Source organism: Podarcis raffonei, chromosome 17 (genome assembly GCF_027172205.1).
Source record: "Podarcis raffonei isolate rPodRaf1 chromosome 17, rPodRaf1.pri, whole genome shotgun sequence".
Lineage (NCBI taxonomy): Eukaryota > Metazoa > Chordata > Lepidosauria > Squamata > Lacertidae > Podarcis > Podarcis raffonei.
In genome coordinates, this window is record NC_070618.1 from 2,876,220 (window position 1) to 2,898,393 (window position 22,174).

The 22,174-nt window shown below is 45.6% G+C and overlaps 1 protein-coding gene across 1 annotated transcript in view; it reads left to right on the forward strand.

The window, feature by feature from the left end:
* Window positions 1-1,593: 1,593 nt before the first annotated feature.
* The window catches only part of CASR (calcium sensing receptor), a 53,600-nt gene continuing 33,019 nt past the window's right edge, over window positions 1,594-22,174 (forward strand). The window contains exons 1-3 of the mRNA XM_053370274.1: window positions 1,594-1,978; window positions 16,806-17,261; window positions 19,233-19,539. Of these exons, the coding sequence (XP_053226249.1) occupies window positions 17,071-17,261; window positions 19,233-19,539 (498 nt within the window). The 5' untranslated portion in view covers window positions 1,594-1,978; window positions 16,806-17,070. The remainder of the gene's footprint in view (window positions 1,979-16,805; window positions 17,262-19,232; window positions 19,540-22,174) is intronic.

A 22,174-nucleotide genomic window follows, 5' to 3' on the forward strand; every position in this document is an offset into this window, starting at 1 on the left:
AATCCTTAAGTAGATTTTGAATGGAAGGCAAAAGGTGCTGAATTTAAGACCCCAAGGTCCGCCAATGGTTCGAGCTCTACACTGGGCAAAAGATTCCTGACTTGGGTTAGGCTAGATGACCCTAGTGGTGCCTTCTAACTCCAGGATGTTATGATTCTATAATTCTACCTGTCTGAGATGATCTATCTGAGATTCCTGCATTGCAGGGGGTTGGACTAGATGACCCTCGGGGACCCTCCCAACCCTACGAATTATCCTGGGACCCAAGGTCCAGAAAGGCTGCCAGGGGCCTCCAGTTGCCTTTAAGGAAATGGCTCTCCTACTGCTCATTACCTAGGATATATAAAGGTAGAGGATATATTTCGGAATGTCCTCAATGCACAGAAGCTCCTCGAATTTGGAATAATATGGAGAGGCCAGCAGGGGCAGGCAACCTAAAGCCCGTGGGCCAGATGGGGCCCCATCGCCTTCTCAATCCGGCCCACGGATGATCCGGGAATCAGCGTGTTTTCACATGAGTTGAATGTGTTTTTTTATTTAAAAAGCATCTCTGGGTTAATTGTGGGGCATAGGAATTCGTTCATTCTTATTTTTCAAAATATAGTCCAGCCCCCCACATGGTCTGAGGGAAGGTGGACGGGCCCATGGCTGAAAAAGGTTGCTGACCCCTGGGCCAGCCCGCTGGCTACCTTGCAGCATGGCTTATTTTTTTCTGGTTTCAGAAATGGCGCCCACCACTTGCGAAGAGATCCATGATCTGGCGCATGCAAGGCATTGTTGTTGTTTAGTCGTTTAGTCGTGTCCGACTCTTCGTGACCCCCTGGACCAGAGCACGCCAGGCCCTCCTGTCTTCCACTGCCTCCCGCAGTTTGGTCAAACTCATGCTGGTAGCTTCGAGGACACTGTCCCACCATCTCGTCCTCTGTCGTCCCCTTCTCCTTGTGCCCTCCATCTTTCCCAGCATCAGGGTCTTTTCCAGGGAGTCTTCTCTTCTCCTGAGGTGACCAAAGTCTTGGAGCCTCAACTTCACGATCTGTCCTTTCAGTGATCACTCAGGGCTGATTTCCTTCAGAATGGAGAGGTTTGATCTTCTTGCAGTCCATGGGACTCTCAAGAGTCTCCTCCAGCACCAGAATTCAAAAGCATCAATTCTTCGGTGATCAGCCATCTTTATGGTCCAGCTCTCACTTCCATACATCACTACTGGGAAAACCAGAGCTTTTACTATACGGACCTTTGTTGGCAAGGTGATGTCTCTGCTTTTTAAGATGCTGCCTAGGTTCGTCATTGCTTTTCTCCCCAGAAGCAGGCGTCGTTTAATTTCGTGATCTGGGGGTATTGAGAGCAGGACTTCTGCTACCAAGACGCTTCTGGAGGCCCCGCCAACCAACCCCGCTCCGCCCGCTCTTCCCTCGCCGACCCCGGGCCGCCTTCCGCCCCCTCGAGGGTGGAGCGCCAGAGCCCTCGGCGCGCTCTGGACGCCACTGCAGCGCTGCCGCCTCCGCGCCCTACTCCGCCGACTTGGCGCTTCCCCGACGGGGTTTCTCCAGCGCAGCCCTCCGTCGCCCCCTCACGCCCTCTCTCTCTCTCTCTCTCTCTCTCCGGAGGCGGACGGACGGACAGCAGCTGTGGGAAGCCCGGCGGCTGCCCCGTCTACCTGGCAAGGTCATAGCGGGCTCGCCATGGAGGAGGCCGGGCGCCTTTGGCTGCGGGGAAGCGGCTGGCCGGCAGGTGGGCTCGCCCTGGGCGCGCGGTGCGCGGCGCTGCCGGTGGGCTGGACCTGCGCGTCTTCGCGGGGCGAGTAGACGGACGGACGGCCGAGTTGCGCCGAGTTGCGCGTCGTCGCTGCTGCTGCTGCTCGGAAGCGGCGGGGAAGTTTCCTTGCGGGCGCTGCTGCGCACTCCGGAGCGCGCTGCGTCTTCTTCTTCTTCTCCGTGAGAAATTCTGGTCCTGCAGGCGCGCGGGGGACGGAGCAAGGGTGAGAGTGTGTCGCTTTCTTTGGGGGGGGGGTCTCTGCTTTTACCTGGGGGTGTCTTGTGAGGGGGGCATTTGGGGGGCTTCTTCTTACCACACACACACACCGACCGACGGGCAAGTTTGCGCCCGGTTTTGAGGCAGCTGTGCGCTGCGCTCGTGAAGGAGCCTTTCGGGTTTGTGTGCTTTTTTATTTAACAAAAAACCTCGTTGTCGGAACACGTCTCAGTTTAGAAGTGGATTTGGAAGTGCGCTCCAGAGTGGGAACTTGGGTTGCGAGCCTATAGCGCATTTCCTTCAGAGCAAACGCCGTCGAAACGAAGCGGGTCTCGCTGCCGAGCCAACAAGCTTAGGATTTCGTTGCGCAGCCCCTTCCAGGGGTGCCAAATTGAATAAAATATTGGGGGGGGGGCGAGTAAGCCCCGCCCCGCATAATTGATCACATGACACTGTTTGAATGGCAATGGATGGGCCCAGCCTCCCTCAAATATTTTATTGGGGGGGTCAAGGAGTTGGTTCCTATGGGCCCTTTATATTCATAGGAGAGCCCCACCCTGGGAAGCAAGGCCCTCTGGGTCCAGCAGTGGCAACCTCAGGTTCCTAAAAATCGATGGGTCACAGAATCATAGAATCGTAGGGTTGGAGAGGGACCCGCGAGGGTCATCTAGTCCAACCCACAGGAATCTCGGTAATACAGTGGTACCTCGGGTTAAGAACTTAATTCGTTCTGGAGGTCTGTTCTTAACCTGAAACTGTTCTTAACCTGAAGCACTACTTTAGCTAATGGGGCCTCCTGCTGCCGCTGCGCCGTCTGAGCACGATTTCTGTTCTCATCCTGAAACAAAGTTCTTAACCCAAGGTAATATTTCTGGGTTAGCAGAGTCCGTAACCTGAAGTATATGTAACCTGAAGCGTATGTAACCCGAGGTACCACTGTACATGACAGATGGCCACCCAACTCAGTTGGTAAAGCATGAGACTCGGGTTCGAGTCCCATGTTGGGCAAACGATTCCTGCATTGCAGCGGGTCAGACTAGATGACTCCCGTGCTCCCTTCCAGTTCTATGATTCAGCCTCTGCTTACAAAACCTGCAGGGAAGGAGAGTCCATCGCCTTCCAAGGAGGTCCGTTCCACTGTTGAGCAGCTCTTACTGCAAGCGTGTTGGGGATTGGGCTGCCGACCTAACAGCTGTGACGTGGGTCCTTGCAGTCCTCCCTGGCTGTGTTTTGTGTCCTGTAAATCACGTGTGGCTCAAAGTGAGAAAAGGTAACTGTGGATTAGAATGATTAACTCAGGGCCAGTTTCCAGCGAGGTTGCAGCAAGGATGAGATTGGCACAACTTGTGAAATCAAGTGTTCTGGCGAGGGAACTGTAAATGAGAGCGTGTGAAATACATTTCAGGCTCCGGGTTGCTGCCATTTTTTTGTTTTAAAACAAATTAGAGTGTTCGGTGGGCACAATGCAGCGGGAAGGTCTCCTGCAGGAGCTGCATTGAAATAAAAAGGATCTGCTCAGGACAGAGTTCGTTTCAAGGGAGCATGCTTGGGAGCAATTCTTTGCGAATTGGGCTCCGCAGCTACAATCACGTGCACATGCGGGGGAAAGTCCCATTGAACTTGGTTTCCTGTAGTGAGCAAGAATTGTTTTTCAGACACTCAGGCAGAGAAGTGGGTTCTTTGGGTTTTTTTGTTGTATAATGAACATAACATTAAAAAAACAACAGTCTTAACTTTTGCATTGATATTTGTCCAGCATCACTTCTACATAGTTCATGCCTGCAGAGCCCAGATGGGCAGTTACCTTTTTCAGTCTGACGGCCAAGATTGTCAATAATTTAGAGACACCCCCCCACACACACAATTGAAGAAACTTGGGCCCCCAGCTGCTGTTGAACTACAGCTCCCATCATCCCTAGCTGGCAGGACCAGTGGTCGGGGATGATGGGAGATGTAGTCCAACAACAGCTGGGAACCCAACTTTGAGAAACACTGACCCTACATAAAGGAAAAGCAGGACTATGAAGTGATGCTACACAGTAATCTAAATTACCCACCACAACTCCCCTTGGCTGAGCAAATGATGTGTGTCAATTTTTCAGCAGTTGCTCTTAAGTCACTATTAAACCTGTGTGGCTGAGGTAAGCCAGTAAATATTCTTTGGGGCTAGTGATTTTTATGGAGTTGTTGATTTAGCTAGCTTGTAAGGTAAAGGTAAAGGGACCCCTGACCATTAGGTCCAGTCATGGCCGACTCTGGGGTTGCGGCGCTCATCTCACTTTATTGGCCGAGGGAGCCGGCGTACAGCTTCCGGGTCATGTGGCCAGCATGACTAAGCCGCTTCTGGCGAACCAGAGCAGCGCACGGAAACGCCGTTTACCTTCCCGCCGGAGCGGTACCTATTTATCTACTTGCACTTTGACGTGCTTTTGAACTGCTAGGTTGGCAGGAGCAGGGACCGAGCAACAGGAGCTCACCCTGTCACGGGGATTCAAACCGCCGACCTTCTGATCGGCAAGTCCTAGGCTCTGTGGTTTAACCCACAGCGCCACCCACGTCCCTTAGCTAGCTTGTAAATATGTTTAAATAACTAAATGGGAGATAATAACATAGGTATCCAGCCCCCCCAAAGTATGTAGTGAGACAATGTTCCTTCTAAATTGCCTCAAGAAGTGCACCCAACAGAGGCATAAATCTCTCCTTAAACAAAATATTTTCTCGCAAATCAGATTCTTTCCCCCTCTCATTTTAAGCAAGGTGCTCTTACTGTCCATGTGTCCTTCTCTCCCCTTCCTGCCCTGCATAGAGGCATCCACATTATTGTTTTTTTCTCAAGTGCACACAAACATATGTGCCCCTCTTCACCATCCACACTTGCTTTGCAAAGCAATTTTGGGGAACAAGTGGTTTCACCGCCTGCAGGATTTTTTATTTAAAAAGGATTCTTCCTTTGAGACCTCACCCCTGACTAGCTTGGCCCATGGCCAGCAGAAGCCATTGTTGGGCCACAGTAGGGATAGACTCTGTGATGTCAGGTTCTACGTGTTAGGAAGTGGGCTGTCCATTCAAGCAGGTCAGAAATAAATATGTAATCCAAGGTACGTAGAGGTCACATTCCATCCAGAACATCAAATAAGGATCAGAGGGGTCAGAAGCCGGTGCAGAGTCAGAGCCAGGAAGCGGGCAAGAGAAGCAATGTCACCAGCACACTCTGCCACCTTGCGGCTCATCTTTAATTCTAGATCAGTTACAAAGAAATCAAAAAGCACAGGTCCCAAAACCCATCCTTGGGTGAACCCACTTCTTACATTCATCCACTGAGAGAACTTACCATCTATTCCTATTTGTTGCTTCCTGTTCTTTTACCAGTTACTAATCCATAAGAGGGTCTCTACCCATGATAACTAAGCTTACACAGGAGCCTTTGAGGAGGGACTTGGTCAAAAGCTTTATGAAAGCCAAAGGATAAAGTGTCTTCTGGATCATCCCATTCATATGTTCACTGACACTCTAAAAAAGCCCCACCCACCTCTAAAATATTTGCTAGACAAGACTTATTGTTGAGGAAGCCATGCTTCTGGTTCTTCAACAAGACTTGTTCTTCTTTATCTATATTGAAGATCATTTGGGGTTATTACTTGTTGTCATGTGAAGTGTTGTGTTTTTATACTGTAAACCACCTTGTGATCTTTGAAGGGTGGTATATTATTATTATTATTATTATTATTATTATTATTATTATTATCGAGATCAGAATGATTTAAACATTGTATTTAACAGGGAAATTAAATTTGGAACTAAAGTTATAATGGCACAATTGGTGAAATCAGGTGTTCTAGCACTGAAATTTTAACTTCACATATGCAAAATATAGTTTTGGTCATTTTAAAAACAATGAGAGGATTTAGTAAGCACAATCCACCTGGAAATGATTGTGCATGAGCTGCATTGAATAAAGGGGATCTGCTTAAGAACATCACATTCCTAATCATTTAAGTGGAGCAGATGAGTAATCCTTAGTGAATTGGGATCTGGGCATCACTGCAATTCATACACAGAATCTGTGTGCTGCCTGGTGTCCTGCTTTGTCAAAAGCCCAGAGGTACTTATTCCAGTTTAGTTGATGGATGAATTTGTGTAGGTCTGCTAAAGCAGTTAAAGAAATAATTTCATGGGAAGAATGAATGAGCAGTTAGAATGGATAAGTAGAAATAAGCCAACTATTTGTGTCAATATATGTTTTTCTCCAAATGGGCTAGGCAAGTGTGACTACGAATCATTCAAAGGATTTCTGCCATATAGACAAGAGATCTTCAGCAGCCCTTACAATAGTCTAAGCATGACATGAGGATGGCCAAAAGCTTATACTTACAATAGATTACCATCTGCTACATCCTGACAAAAGCCATTTTGGACTGTGGTAACACAGTGTGCTTGATGTGGGAAGAGATTCCAGAATACTGTGTGCACTGCTGGCTGTCATATTTAAAGAATATTCAGAAGCAGGTACCCATGAGGCAAGGTGATAATTTATCAAATAATTAAATAATTAAGGGGTCAGCTGACAGTGACAGGAAAGGAAGACAACTATTAATCTGTATTAAAAGCAATCTGGTTTAGAACAATCTGGTTTTGATACTTTCCAGATCCAAATAATGCTTCATTTCCTCTAAATTCAATATTTCACATACATGTGAGAGAGGGACAAGAAGTTATGTGTTTGTTGATAAAAAAAAATAATGCCTTTTAAGAGATGGTAAGAAGGCACACAGGGACACGGGTGGCGCTGTGGGTTAAACCACAGAGCCTAGGACTTGCCGATCAGAAGGTCGGTGGTTCAAATCCCCGTGATGGGGTGAGCTCCCGTTGCTCTGTCCCTGCTCCTGCCAACCTAGCAATTCAAAAGCATGTCAAAGTGCAAGTATCTGAATAGGTACCGCTCCGGCGGGAAGGTAAACGGCGTTTCCGTGCGCTGCTCTGGTTCGCCAGAAGCGGCTTAGTCATGCTGGCCACATGACCCAGAAGCTGTACGCCGGCTCCCTCGGCCAATAAAGCGAGATGAGCGCCGCAACCCCAGAGTTGGTCACGACTGGACCTAATGGTCAGGGGCCCCTTTACCTTTACCTTTAAGAAGGCACACAACAGCCAGAATTCTCCCCTGCTGGATTTCCTGTGGACGCATTTTGTAGCCAATACAGCCAGAGAGTTAGAAGGGAGCCTGGAGGTATTATGGCCCAGTCCTCTGCTCAGCGCAGTGCAGGATCCACAGCTGCATCATCCCTAACAGATGGTCATTGAGCCTCGGCTTAAATAACTCCAGTGAAGGAGAGCCCACCTACCTCCTAAGGCAGCTTGGTGAACAGATTTTCCTGTTAGGAAATGTCTCCTAATCTTTAGCCTCATCTATTCCTCCTACAACTCCTACACATTGTTCTCGTTCTAATCTCTGGGGCAAGAGAGAGCAGGTCTGCTCCATCTTCTGCATGATGGAGCCCTTCAGATATCTGAAGACTTCTATCATGCCTCCCCTTAAATCTCCAGCTTCCCAAATTAAACATACTAGGGCTTGCCGATCAGAAGGTTGGCAGTTCGAATCCCCTGGACGGAGTGAGCTCCCGCTGCTCTGTCCCTGCTCCTGCCAACCTAGCAGTTCAAAAGCACGTCAAAGTGCAAGTAGATAAATAGGTACCGCTCTGGCAGGAAGGTAAACGGCGTTTCCGTGCGCTGCTCTGGTTTGCCAGAAGTGACTTAGTCATGCTGGCCACATGACCCGGAAGCTGTACGCCGGCTCCCTCGGCCAGTACAATCATACCTCGGGTTGAATGTGCTTCGGGTTGAGCGTGTTCGAGTTGCGCTCCGTGGCAACCCGGAAGTAACAGAGTGCATTGCTTCCTGGTTTCGCTGCTCGCACATGCGCAGACGCTCAAAATGACATCACGCACATGCGCAGAATCGGCAAAACGCGACCTGCGCACACGCAGACGTGCCGTCGCTTGTTACGTACGCTTCAGGATGTGAACGGATCCCGTTCGCATCCTGAGGTGCCACTGTAAAGCGAGATGAGCTCCGCAACCCCAGAGTCGCCTGTAACTGGACCTAACGGTCAGGGGTCCCTTTACCTTTACCTTTCCTCTTCCAGCCATTCCTCATAAGACTTTGTTCCTAGACCCCTTGCTGTCCTGGCTTCCTTCTGCAGGGCAAGCTCAATGGGCAGATTCACACCTTACCTTTGAAACACAACAAATGCATAGTGAAAAACACATGACAAAGAATTTGGGAACTATAGCTTGTAAAGGATTCTGGGAATTGTAGGTCTGTGAGGTGGAAGTTACAGGCTTCTTTGTGGGAAGTCGTGTGCTTTAACTGTGCTTCAAATAAATTTTTTTTTCCTTCCAGTAGCACCTTAAAGACCAACTAAGTTAGTTCTTGGTATGAGCTTTCGTGTGCATGCACACTTCTTCAGATACACTAGAAACAGAAGTTGCCAGATCCCTCTATATAGTGAGAAGGTGGGGAGGGGTATTACTCAGAAGGGTGGTGGGAATGGGTGATTGGCAGATAGCTGTGATGAGCCTGTTGACGACTCTTAACGACTGCAATAGGTCTTACAGGAAAAAGCAAGGGGTGAGAAGGTGAAAAATGGCTTTGTCATGTATAATGAGATAAGAATCCAATGTCTTTGTTCAGACCAGGTCTCTCCATGGTTTTAAGTTTGGTAATGAGTTGCAATTCAGCAGCAACACGGCTACCTATCTGTAACTGTGCTTCAAATGTATAATACAGAATGTGGCACTAAGAACTGTTGAGAATCAAGCAACCACACTTGCAATAAGCTATCTGACTCAGAGGGGCAGCAGTGGGGGCAACAGACAGAAAAGGGAAACCTTTCCCTCCTCCTCACCAATTCCTTTTCCTCTAGTAACTATTTGTTGGTAATTTTCAAACCCTATGAAAAGCAGGCTCCTTTCTGTGCCCTAATTCAATTCCAATGCATTATGTCTTTATTTCACTTAGCTTTTGAGTCAAAACAGGATTTTCTGTTTGCTGACAGTGCAGCCTCAAGCCTATTATCCAAAAATCAACCTGGGCTTGTTCTGCTTCAGTGCAGCATCTCCCACAGGATAACAGTGTTAGCATTTGAGCTCATCTGGGCCTCATGGCACAAACGCAGGTGCAACTCTCATAGTGCTGACATAAGGGGAAAAACTTGCTTTAGTGAAATTAAGTTTAAAAAAACACACAGGGGAACAGATATGGGCAGGAATCTATATTTTAAAACAAATGCTCTATTGGAACTTACAGAAGAAGCCAAATGGAGAGCTAGTTACTAAGATGAACTGCGTGTTGATGGTGTGCAAAAATATTTTAACTTAATACCAGTCTTAATCAAAACTTACTAAGTAAAGCTTTATGAGTACAATAAAAAAATAATTAATTTTGACACAATTTAATTAATTTACAAATAAAAATATTTATACCCCCTTCTCATTAAATACCAGAGTGGTATACATCAGTTGCTCATTTTTATTACATTGAGCACCTGTTATCTACTTTACTCCTACTATTTTCAGTAATTTTAAAAAAACTTTTTACCTTTTGGGGTGGGGAAGGCATCTGTCATAGAATATTTTTAAAGTTCCTGTACATAGAAGTGTCTCCGGACAGCGCTGGCCCCTGGCCTCTTAAGTGAGATGGGCGTACAACCCCAGAGTCTGTCAAGACTGGCCCGTACGGGCAGGGGTACCTTTACCTTTTCTACATAGAATCATAGAATTGTAGAATTTGTATAGTAGGCCTGCAATTTACACAGTTGTCACGTTCTGGGGATCATCCCTAAAGCCAAAATTGTGTATAGTCGAAACACACTGGGTTCGATTCCTTATTCATTCTGTATTATTGATCTCTGTACTGAAATTACTATGTCTTATAAGTCACTTCCTCCCCTGCAAGCATTTTCATAGCTGGTAACAGTTTTGATAACCTTGCAAAAACCAGTTTGTTCACGCTTCCTTAAGCTTAGCTGTTTCCAAAATGTAACACTAATAAATTATGTAAATGCTTCCCTAGAATCCCAAATTAATAGTAGAATTAATATATGATGGTTCATTTAATTGAGAAATGCCAGCAGTGGTTTTGAAAATACTGATTGTGCAACATTAACCTTATCTATCTATCACCCTGGTTTTCAGCCCAAAAGTCTCTCAGTGCTGCAGCAGCAACAACAATAAAAGCAACAACTGCAACAAAAGGCAGCCCTTCCACACTTACAGTATGATGGATGGGAGTGAAAATCAAAAGAAGCAAATTTAGGCACCAGTTCTTAAAGTTACATAGTTCCTTAAATACCAGCTTGAATGGAAACAGCTCAGATTGGGGAGTCAAAAGGCAGCTGGTCTATCTGATGGAGTCGGTCTTCATTCCCATCTCTCCCGCTGCTGGAATATTTATGGTGCAATCCTATACCTGTATGAGTTGGGGGCTGAGGCTAAAGTGGCTTAAAATGTTGTCTAATGTAAGTTTAGAAATGTCACATACTAGAGCTTTATTGTTGGTCTAAAGTAGCAATTGCCAAACTAGGCATGGGAAGAAAGCATACACAACTCTTATTTGTTTTATTTTATTTTATTTTATTGCTACTTCCAAATAATCGGACCAAAGAGCACACTTGTGGATGCTTCCTCAGAAATAAACCCTAAAATGTTATGTTTTTAAGATGTCAACCCTCGTCTTTTGTAACACTTGCATTTTCCAATGTGTACGTTAGGATATCTGTTTGTGCTTTTTAAAAAACAAAAGCTTCCTTTTAGCAGTAATTTTAAAAGCCTCAGAGCATTGATAAAATGTGACGTTTTAAAACATGCTGTGGGTTAAACCACAGAGCCTAGGACTTGCCAATCAGAAGGTCAGCGGTTCGAATCCCCGCGACGGGGTGAGCTCCCGTTGCTCAGTCCCTGCTCCTGCCAACCTAGCAGTTCGAAAGCACATCAAAAGTGCAAGTAGATAAATAGGTACCACTGCGGCGGGAAGGTAAATGGGGTTTCCATGCGCTGCTCTGGTTCACCAGAAGCGGCTTAGTCATGCTGGCCACATGACCCGGAAGCTGTACATCGGCTCCCTTGGCCAATAAAGCGAGATGAGCGCCACAACCCCAGAGTCGGTCATGACTGGACCTAATGGTCAGGGGTTGCTTTACATTTTAAAATATGGGAGAAATTATAGCAGGAATAAGCACTATTTGGGCAGTTAACCAGCGAAATGTTATCAAGGATCACATATTATAATGGATTCGTGTAGAAAAAGCATAGTGGAACTGCCCGAACTGATGTGTTTTGAATGAATGGCGGGGTTCGTCGCTCGAATTTCCCTGTGTCACTTTCATTCCTGCCAAGTAAAATCATCTATTAACTCTACAATACTGTAACTACAGTCTACTCAGAGAGCTGAAGGCAAAGCCTTTGGGTTTGAAAGGGGGTGGAGTAGGTTTTTTGTGATTGTGTCGAGAGTGAATCACGCACAGACCTTTACAGAGAGGATGTGCGTGTTTTCTACTGACCCTCTTCATACTTTCAGGGATAATGCCCGGTCTTGCAGGTCGCATCGGCCTTCATTAAAAGCAAAGATCTACTATTAAGCGCTGAGAGTAGAAAGCCTTTTGTCGAAGCTTGTTCTTCCTTGCTTCCTTCCCTTCCTTTCCAGCGGCTGAAATAGGCACCACAAAGCCGGTTTTTTAATCGCACTCCTGCCCCTGCATTTTTCCAACCCAATTAGGCCATTACCAGGGCTAAATGAGGCATAGAGCCTCCAAAAGTCACACCGTCGTCCCGGAGATGGAACGTGTGTTGCCGTGGACTTGGCAGGGAGGCGAGCTTGCTGATGCTCACTGAAGGGTGACCCGAGGTGTTTGCGCATTCCAGCTTGTGCAGAAAGATCACCTTCACAGAGAGAAAGTGTAACCAATATATTTTGGTTTTTGATTTAAAAAAAACACTTCCAAAAATTATTTTAAGGGACGTCGTGCGCTTAAGCAGGGCTGCCCTCATTACTGTCCATTAGTTAGGATCCCCGGTAGAGTCGGGTATTAACAAATTATTGGTACGGGCTGCAATTAGAAGAATTAAAGTTGCTATGCTGTACCATTTCTGCTTTCAGACCTGTGCTCTCTGCTACTCAGAGCTATTGTGGATTTGTCTGCTGCGGGGCGGAGCACGTGAGTCTAGGATCCTTTCAACCTATTCAACAACATTCTTAGTCCTTTCTTTGTAGGACTGTCTGGCTACAGAAGTGTAAAATGACGCATGTTGGGGCAAAAATACCTCAATTTCACATATATGCTCATGGGGTCTGAACTTGCAGTGACAGACCAGGAGTAAGAACTTAGGGTCATAGTCAGTGTTTGAAACTCGGACGTATAATTTGTTGTTGTTTAGTCGTGTCCGACTCTTCGTGACCCCCTGGACCAGAGCATGCCAGGCACTCCTGTCTTCCACTGCCTCCCGCAGTTTGGTCAGACTCATGCTGGTAGATTCGAGAACACTGTCCCACCATCTTGTCCTCTGTCACCCCCTTCTGCTTGTACCCTCCATCTTTTCCAGGGAGTCTTATCTTCTCATGAGGTGGCCAAAGTCTTGGAGCCTCAGCTTCAGGATCTGTCCTTCTAGTGAGCACTCAGGGCTGATTTCCTTCAGAATGGGGAGGTTTGATCTTCTTGCAGTCCATGGGACTCTCAAGAGTCTCCTCCAGCACCAGAATTCAAAAGCATCAATTCTTTGGCAATCAGCCTTCTTTATGGTCTAGCTCTCACTTCCATACATCACTACTGGGAAAACTTGAACTATACAGACCTTTGTTGGCAAGGTGATGTCTCTGCTTTTTAAGCTAGGCACCAAATGGCTCCTTAAACCAGGTTTGCAGTTGTGAAAACAGAATGCCTAGTTGCCATTTTGGGGCCGGATGGCTTGAAAGTTGTATTTTTCAGTACAGCTTTTTGGTTCCTGAAATTCATTCTGTGTGGATAAAATATGATGAATAGAATTCTAGAGGATGTGTTGCTAGTGTGTGGAAACAGTCAAGATCCAAGGATCTGGTGGCATGCACCTCCAGTTGGTGGAGACATCAGGTGCCATTCTGGCACCTGGGCTTCTTCACTTGGTTGCAAGTGGCCGATTGCAAGGTGCACAATGTGCCTGGCGAATTTCCAACGCTGGTCATAGTAGATAGCTTAATGAAGAGGCCAACCCAGTGTGCATTGGCCATGAAGAAGGCAGATTCCATACTAGGCATCCTTGGGAAATGAATTGAAAAGTATAACTGCCAATATCATAATGCCATTATACAAATCTGCCGCCCAGAGTGGCAGGGGAAGCCCAGCCAGATGGGTGGGGTATAAATAAATAATGATAATAATAATAATAATAATAATAATAATAATAATAATATTGCAAAGTTGAGAAAGGTTCAGAAAAGGGCAACCAAAATGATCAAGCGGGTGACCTATTAAAGTAAGGTTGCTGGATTTGGGACTTGTTAGTTTGGATAAAAAGCAAGTAAGAAACAACATGGTAGTAGTTTATGAAATTATGCATGGAGAAAATGGATAGAGAAGAGGTGTTTTCTGTCTCTCATAACACGAGAGCTCATGGACCTGCAGTGAAACTGAACGTGTGAGGATTCAGGACAGATAGAAGAAAGGACTTCTTCATGCAGGAGATAGCTAAAGTATGCTTCTCCATACCAGTTGCTGGGAAGAGTGCAGAGGGAAGAGTGCTCTGGTGCTTTGAATCCTGCTTGCAGGTTTCAGAAAGACAGCTGGTTGGCCACTGTGAGAACAGTAAAAAGGTAAAGGGACCCCTGACCATTCAATCCAGCCGTGACCGAGTCTGGGGTTGCGGCGCTCATCTCGCTTTATTGGCCGAGGGAGCCGGTGTACAGCTTCCGGGTCATGTGGCCAGCATGACTAAGCCGCTTCTGGCAAACCAGAGCAGCGCATGGAAACGCCGTTTACATTCCCGCCGGAGCGGTACCTGTTTATCTACTTGCACTTTGACGTGCTTTCAAACTGCTAGGCTGGCAGGAGCAGGGACCGAGCAATGGGAGCTCACCCCGTCGCGGGGATTCGAACCGCCGACCTTCTGATTGGCAAGCCCTAGGCTCAAAAAAGGAAAAACAAAAAAAGTTAAAAACACATAAAGTTTACAATCCTTATTTTTCTATAACATATTTCCCTGACTTCCCCACACCTCCCCTTCTTATATTCCAATTCAAATTGTTAGTTCAACAAGTTCTTATCCCCAATTTTTAACCTTTTTCTGTTTAGTTCATTTTTAAAAAGCCAATTTTACCTTATAAACATCAATATTTATACATCAATTCTCATTCTTAAAACTTTTTTCTAAAGTCGACTCAAATTCCCTTCCACGACTTCCCCAATTTTCATACAAATAGCAAAACAAAATAAAAGCAAAAACAGATTCTAATTATGCACCCTTTGGATCACCAAACTCCACCCCCCCTTCCCGGTTTCAATCCCCAACAAATGTCCATCAGTTGGAACATTTGTAGCCAAATGTCCAGAGTTGCAACATTTGTAGCCTAAACATCAATTTGGCCTTGTAACTTTCCCAAGAGAACAAAAACTCTGTCCAATTTAGCTTGTATTTTCCCTCCTTCAGCCATTCTTGTAATGTCCCAAAACCCCCTCTAGAGGGATTTTGGTTACTTAATATTCCTTCCAGTTCAAATCCAAAAGTCAAGTTAGTTTGTATCAGTTCTTCCTTATTTTCAACAAATTATAACCAAATTGTAACAAACATAACCAGCAGAGACAACAGAAACAAAGTTCTCTTTTTCAGCTTTGACAGCTAATTTGACAGCTGTCAAACTCTTCAATACCTCTTCAACAGGCTCTCTCGCGGATCACTCCCGGGTCCGGGGGGGTGGCACTTCAGCTCCCAAAATTAGCTCTTATCCTCCAGTAAAATTACTTATACTGCCAAATCGTGAAATTAATGTCTTTTATCCAATAAACAAGAAAAAATTCTCTCGACCTTAGTTAGCTGATCCTTGCTTAAGATTATTTACAAGACGGGGAGACGGACTTCCTGTTTGCGCCTTCCCCGATTGTGCCTAATTAAAAAAAAAAAATTCTTTGTAAATCCAATTTCCGTACTACTCACGGGTTGTTGCTTTTAAAGTCCAATTGTTCACAAGAAGAAGTCAGCGCTCTCCGACCATGGCATGCGGCTTCACTCCGCAGGAGAAGCAGTCAACTCTCAGCACCGCGCCGCTCACCCCGTCCCCCGTTCCAAAGCCTTTAAAAAGGCTCCTTCGCGGGTCGGGGGGGGCGCAAATGGTGCCCGCCGAGTCACCAAGTTCACAGGCTTCACCGCCTGTGATTTCTGACGGTCCCCACTCCGCCGCTGCGGCCGGACCCAACTCCTGCGGAGCCGATTCCCTCCGGAGCTCGGAGGGAATCCGCCATTAGCCGATGGCGCTAACCCGGAAGTCCAAATGACCTAAGTTTTAAAGCCCTGAACCCGAAAAGCCACCTTTTACCACACAAACCTGTCCAAACACTACATTTATCTACAACTACCTGCTCCAATCAACGTCCCCACTCTCCCAAACTTGACAAGGGCTGACTGGGGAGAGTGCTATGGTGGTTGTGGCACCACTTATGCGAAATGCCCCTCCTAGCCTGTCCCCAAATGTTGCGTCTTTTCTGCGCCAGGCAGAGACCCTCCTCTTTGTCCAGGCTTTCCAATAGGGTTGTGTACAGGTTTTAGTGCCTGTGTTGTTCTGTTGAATTTTATTTATTTGTCTTGCCTTGCTGTTTATGCGATTTTAAAAAATTCATTTCATTGCATTTGCTCCTTGTCACTTGTAACATGTGGGCTGCCTGAGGTGTTTTGCACTGTAGGTAGCCTATAAATATGTTTAACAGCAAAATAATGAAGGACTTTGAGATCAGAGATGTGAGCTGTGGACATCATGATTTGTAACCTGACTTCGGGGGTGATTCTGTTGACAGGCATAAGGCGACCTTTTATTGTGAGTGATGCATTGCTTTCCCCCACCGCAAAGTAATTTATGGAAACAAACTTTAAAACCATGTACTGTATATTATCAAAAGACTCAGGAGAAAGGAAACTGAATGAATCTGTAAGCTGAAAGTGCAGTGTTTCCAATCCCAAACTTTTTCTCCCTCATGGACCCCTTTAAAATTGCTGGTGGTCTTGACAGATCACTTGCGGATCTTTCTGCCTGTTATAGAAGTTGCAATATGCTGTGCTTGGTGCTGTGTGATTTTTAACTGTGTTTTCATTGCTTCTTGTCTTATTCAGTGGTACCTCAGGTTATGAACTTAATTGGTTCCGGAGGTCCGTTCTTCACCTGAAACCGTTCTTAACCTGAGGTACCACTTTAGCTAATGGGGCCTCCTGCTGCTGCTGTGCCGCCGCATGATTTATGTTCTCATCCTGAGGTAAAAGTCTTAACCCAAGGTACTACTTCTGGGTTAGCAGAGTCTGTAACCCAAGGTGTTTGTAACCCAAGGTACCGCTGTATTGAATTCAAACCGCAATACAATAAAATGCAACAGAAGTAAACGAAGCAAGAAAAAATACAGTGAAAATCAATATGAATGTTGAGTGCTGACATGCCACAGACCACCCAACTGATGCTCACAAACCACTGGTGGGTCATGGACCACAATTTGGGAAGCTCTGGCATAGTGCATCCCTTATTTTTAAGGCGATGGTATTGGGGAAGAGGCACAGTCTATGGACAGCTCAGAGTGCACCTGAGATAACTTCTTTACATCTCCATTTTCTTTTTAGGGGGTCTTGAAGATGGGCTCCGTCTAACAAGCGACGAGGAAGCAAGAAACTGCTGGATTGGGTCAATTGCGATGGAGAAGACCACTGAGGAGATGGTGGAATTATGGCTGCTATCCTGTGGCTTACCGTACACCAAGCATCCCCACCAGATCCGCAGTGCGCAGTGTTCAGAAGTGAAAAGGCTTGTTGAAGGTTATTAGGCCTGCTCCTCTTGTGTAGCCATTTTGAAGTTTGCAACCTCTGTCCCTCGTGAAAAGGAGGAACGATGACTTTTTATAGTTTCTGTTTGCTTCTCTTTGCGTTTACTTGGAATACCTCTGCCTATGCCTATGGACCGAATCAAAGGGCACAGAAGAAAGGAGACATTATTCTTGGGGGGCTGTTCCCCATTCATTTTGGAGTGGCTGCTAAACACCAGGATCTGAAATCTAGACCAGAATCCGTTGAATGCATAAGGTGAGCCCAAGCGAAAATGTGTTAACAGTCGCTCACTCCCAAAGCCTGCTACCCACCAAGTTCAAACTAAGTGCTGTATTGCTAAGTAGTAAAGCCTTGTTCTGTTGTTATTTAAGTGGCCCAGCTTTCCAAGGCTGCAATCCTAATATACATTTAATAAATGAATGCTTTTTAGTTTCTGCCCAGGAACTGTTGGAATCGACCCTTAGAGGGAGCCTCCATAAAAATAACAACTTGGTAGCCAGTGGCTACGATTAGGGTGTTGGATTCTGCTGAGGCTCTCCAGCAAGACTCCAGCAAGACTGATGTGAAAAAAAGGAAAGATTGCAGCCTACGAAAGAGGCATGGGGGACATAAGACTATAAATAGAATTATTATTTCCCTGCTTCCCATCCCCACCAGGCTTTGTGAACAACCAGAACGGTGTCTGGTAAGTTTGCATGCCCTGAAATGAAGTTTTACAGTTGATCTGTAGCTCTTAGGGGAAAAAGTGAATGTACATTTCAGTAGCTAGAGCAGGCTCCCAAACTCTGTTGCAATTCTTGTCCCTGCAAATGTGTAGGCTGAAAGTTTCTTTACCATAGCCGTCAAGCATCCCTTATTTGGCGGGACAGTCCCTTATCCCAGCGCCGTGTCCCGCTGCTGTCCCTTATTGATGATGTCCCTTAAATTTCCTGGGTTTCAAAGGAAGCAGCTCCTCTCCCTCCCTCCCTGCCGGCCAGGGAGGAGGGAGGCTCCAACTGTGTTGCTTGGCTGTGTTGCTCACCCAATAAGGAGTCTAAGAACGACTGGGGGGGGTGGAGCTTGCATGCCTTGTGCCGATCAAATCGGCTGCGTTGCCTGGGGACTCGCCTTTGCTCAGCGCTTCCCAGCGGAGAGGTGATGGTGGTTTTCCTTGAGGCTTCGTTTGGCTGCTGGCTGAGCTTTCTGCCTTTGGCTCGGAGGGGCTCAGAAGTTGAACATACCTGTACTCGGAAAATCCCTTATTTTGGCTGCTGATCCCTTATTTTTGAGGCTGCTGGTCCCTTATTTTCAAATCTGTAAGTTGACAGCTATGTTCTTTACCCAGCACTGATATAGCACAGTGGTGGGCAAAGAAACTACAGATCAGCTGTGAAACTTCATTTCAGGGCATGCAAACTTATCAGACAAATACATAACCACCTCCTCCTTTGCTCCCACAGTAGGCAAAATTGGAGCAAAGTGCATTGGGAGCACTGAGGGAGGGTGGAGGAGGTTAAAACTACCTTGCTATTACTGGCCTGACTCTGAGAGCTCTCCACAGATGTGGGTGCTATTGCCCTGCATTCTGTTAGTCACTCGTGGAGGTCAGCAATTGGAGTGCTTGAAGCCGATTGGTTTTAGCACCATCACAAAAGTTCCTCTTTATGCAAATAATTGTTCGGATTGACTAGGGGTCCAGGTGGCTAGGATAACTCCTAATGGGAAGAATAATAGTTTTCCAGCCTGCCTTTTGGAACCTACTTCCCCCAAATGACAGTGCCTGCATGTGCTATCCCTAAGAACAGGCATCCCCAAACTTGGCCCTCCAGCTGTTTCGGGACTACAACTCCCATCATCCCTAGCTAACAGGACCAGTGGTCAAGGATGATGGGAATTGTAATCCCAAAACAGCTGGAGGGCCGAGTTTGGGGATGTCTGCCTAAGAAGCAGTTCCAGAAGGATACCTTGGTCAATAGGTATTTTTAAAAAATTGAGAGGTCCAGAAGAATCAACAACGTTACACATATCGCCTGTCAGAATTAATCTTGGTCGGTTTCAGCATGTATGAAATGGCCAGTTGTTCTGCAGTTTTGAGTTTACTTCTTTGAAATGAATAGAATCATAGCTCTTTGATGGAAAGATAGACTTTGGCCATGCTCCTTAGTTTACTCAGACACTTGTTCTTCACTCTTTCCCCCGCCTTCAAGCTAGTTGTCATTATTTTAATTTCCCCCCTCTTTTTCGTAGGTATAATTTTCGTGGTTTTCGTTGGCTTCAGGCCATGATCTTTGCCATTGAGGAAATTAATAACAGCCCAACGCTTCTTCCCAACATGACTCTTGGATACAGCATATTTGATACCTGCAACACGGTCTCCAAAGCCCTGGAAGCCACGCTGAGTTTTGTGGCCCAAAACAAGATAGACTCTCTGAATCTGGATGAGTTCTGCAATTGCTCAGAGCACATTCCCTCCACAATCGCAGTGGTGGGAGCAACTGGTTCTGGGATCTCTACTGCCGTGGCCAATCTTCTGGGTCTCTTTTACATACCTCAGGTACTGAATATATGCTACTCTTTTCCCGAATGTGGAATGTGTGTGTGTAGCATGGGGGCTTTTCAGCTCATTGACACCAAAGAGCATTCAAAATCCAAACTAAAAGCAGATAAAACAAATCACAGCCAGCAAGACTAAAGTACACAAAAGACTGGCAGACTAAAACTTGAACGTAATTTGTCGGCTACCTAAGTCCTGTCTCCATGTTGGCCATTTGTAATTGGGTTCTGCAGAGTTCTGTCTTTTCATGCTGGTTAGCATCTACTTGAAGCTGCTGGAGGCTATTGGCTGAATTCTGCTGTCAACAGTATGCAGATGACAAGAAGTTGTACCTCTCCTTTCCATCTTAAAACAGGGAAGCAATCTTATTTATTCACTTAAGATATTTCTTAACCATCCTTCATTAGAAGTTTCCAGGGTGGTGTATAACAAACCAGGGAAACAATTTGCACAATATATATATAGTCTGTCTCTCTCTCTCTTTCTCTCTCTCTATGTGTGTGTGCATGTGTATGTGTGTGCGTCCCTAAAGGAGTCACAAATTAAAAGGAAGTCTAAAACACAAGGGAAATGAAGAATCAATTCTGACTAAAATTCCATCTAAAAGGATTTAATCTGGCACTGGAGAGACTGGATAATTGGCAGAATATATACAGTGGTACCTCAGGTTACAGACGCTTCAGGTTACAGACTCCGCTAACCCAGAAACAGTACCTTGGGTTAAGAACTTTGCTTCAGGATGAGAACAGAAATTGCGCAATGGCGGCGCAGCGGTAGCGGGAGGCCCCATTAGCTAAAGTGGTGCTTCAGGTTAAGAACAGTTTCAGGTTAAGAACAGACCTCTGGAACAAATTAAGTACGTAACCAGAGGTACCACTGTACAGGTACCACTTGGGAATTATGGGATCAGAACTACCTAAACAGTATAGAAATTTATTTATGTAAATTTATTTACATAATTATTATTACATAATAAAAATAAATTTATTTATTTATTTATGTATGCGACCACAGCTGCAAGAATGTTATTTGCCCAAAATGAAAGGAAGAGGACAAGAGAAGAATGGTTACAGAAACTAATAGAGTATGCAGAAATGGCAAAACTTACCAGAAGAATAAGAAATCAAGATAACAAACTTTTTAGAAAGGAATGGAAATAGTCTATTGAATATTTACAAACAAACTGTAAACAGATCAAGATATTGGCAGGATTATTGTAAAAACCTGCAGTTTCAAAAATATATATGAGAATAGATAAAGGAATAAGTTAAGATAATTTGGACTATGCAGGAAAGGTCGAAAATAAATGTAAAGAATTGCAGAAAGGGGGAAGAGAGTCGAAGTCAGAAATGTTAAAATTATGGTTGAATCATTATTGTAATGTATATAAATGAAAACTATAAATAGAATTATATGTAAAAAAGGAGAAACTTTAATCCAGAGAACGCAGAAAATGCTTTGGTCAGTGGAAGTGCAGGCCTAGTGATAGGGATAGTTTGTTTTGGGTTAGGTAGCACTCTACATTTAAAAAATCAGGTTTGTAGATTGGGGGGTCTGATGTTGCTTATATAATGTCAGGCTGGGTATACACCAGACGTTTAAAGGACATGAATTCCCCCAGAGAATTCTGGGAGCTGTAGTTTGTTAAGGGTGCTGGAAACTGTAGTGCTCTGAGGGGTGAGCTACAGTTCCTAGGATTCTTTGTGCAAAGCCATGTGCTTTAAATCTATGGTATAGATTTGCTTTCAGATGGTAGTGGTGACCAGAAGTATCTTAAACTGGTGTGCCAACTAGTGTCTGTTTCTAGTCATGGTTGCACGTGGCTTCAGAAACTGGATTACTGTGAAGCACTCTGAGGGGGGCTGCCTTCGAAGAGTATTTGGACATCTGGTTCAAACTGCAGCTATCAGAATTGTAATGAGATTTCCAATTCCTTTATACCAACCTCACTGGCTGCTTGTTTCATTTATGGGCCTAATTCAAGAGGCTGGTCATCATCTTTAAAGCAGTGGCGTAGCGTCAATTGCCGGCGCTTGGGGTGGGCAGACATGCCCTGGGCGGGGGACCGCCAGCCCAGCCCTTGCCACTGACACTGCCAGAGCAATCCCACCCCAACCGAAGCAAAGCAGGGCTGTGCTGAGTCACCTGCTTTAAAGCATATATAAAGGTAAAGGGATCCCTGACCATTAGGTCCAGTCATGGCCGACTATGGGGTTGTGCACTCATCTCACTCTATAGGCCGAGGGAGCCGGTGTTTGTCCGCAGACAGCTTCTGGGCCATGTGGCCAGCATGACTAAGCCGCTTCTGGTGAACCAGAGCAGCGCACGGAAACGCCGTTTACCTTCCCGCCGGAGTGGTACCTATTTATCTACTTGCAGTTCGTGCTTTCAAACTGCTAGGTTGGCAGGAGCAGGGACCGAGCAACGGGAGCTCACTCCGTCATGGGGATTCGAACCGCCAACCTTCTGATCGGCAAGTCCTAGGCTCTGTGGTTTAACCCACAGCGTCAACCACGTCCCTTACTTAAAGCATATATACATATTCATGCACACACACACTTAGACATACACGTACATACACAAACATATACTGTATATATAAACACATATACATATATATAGATATATATTGTGC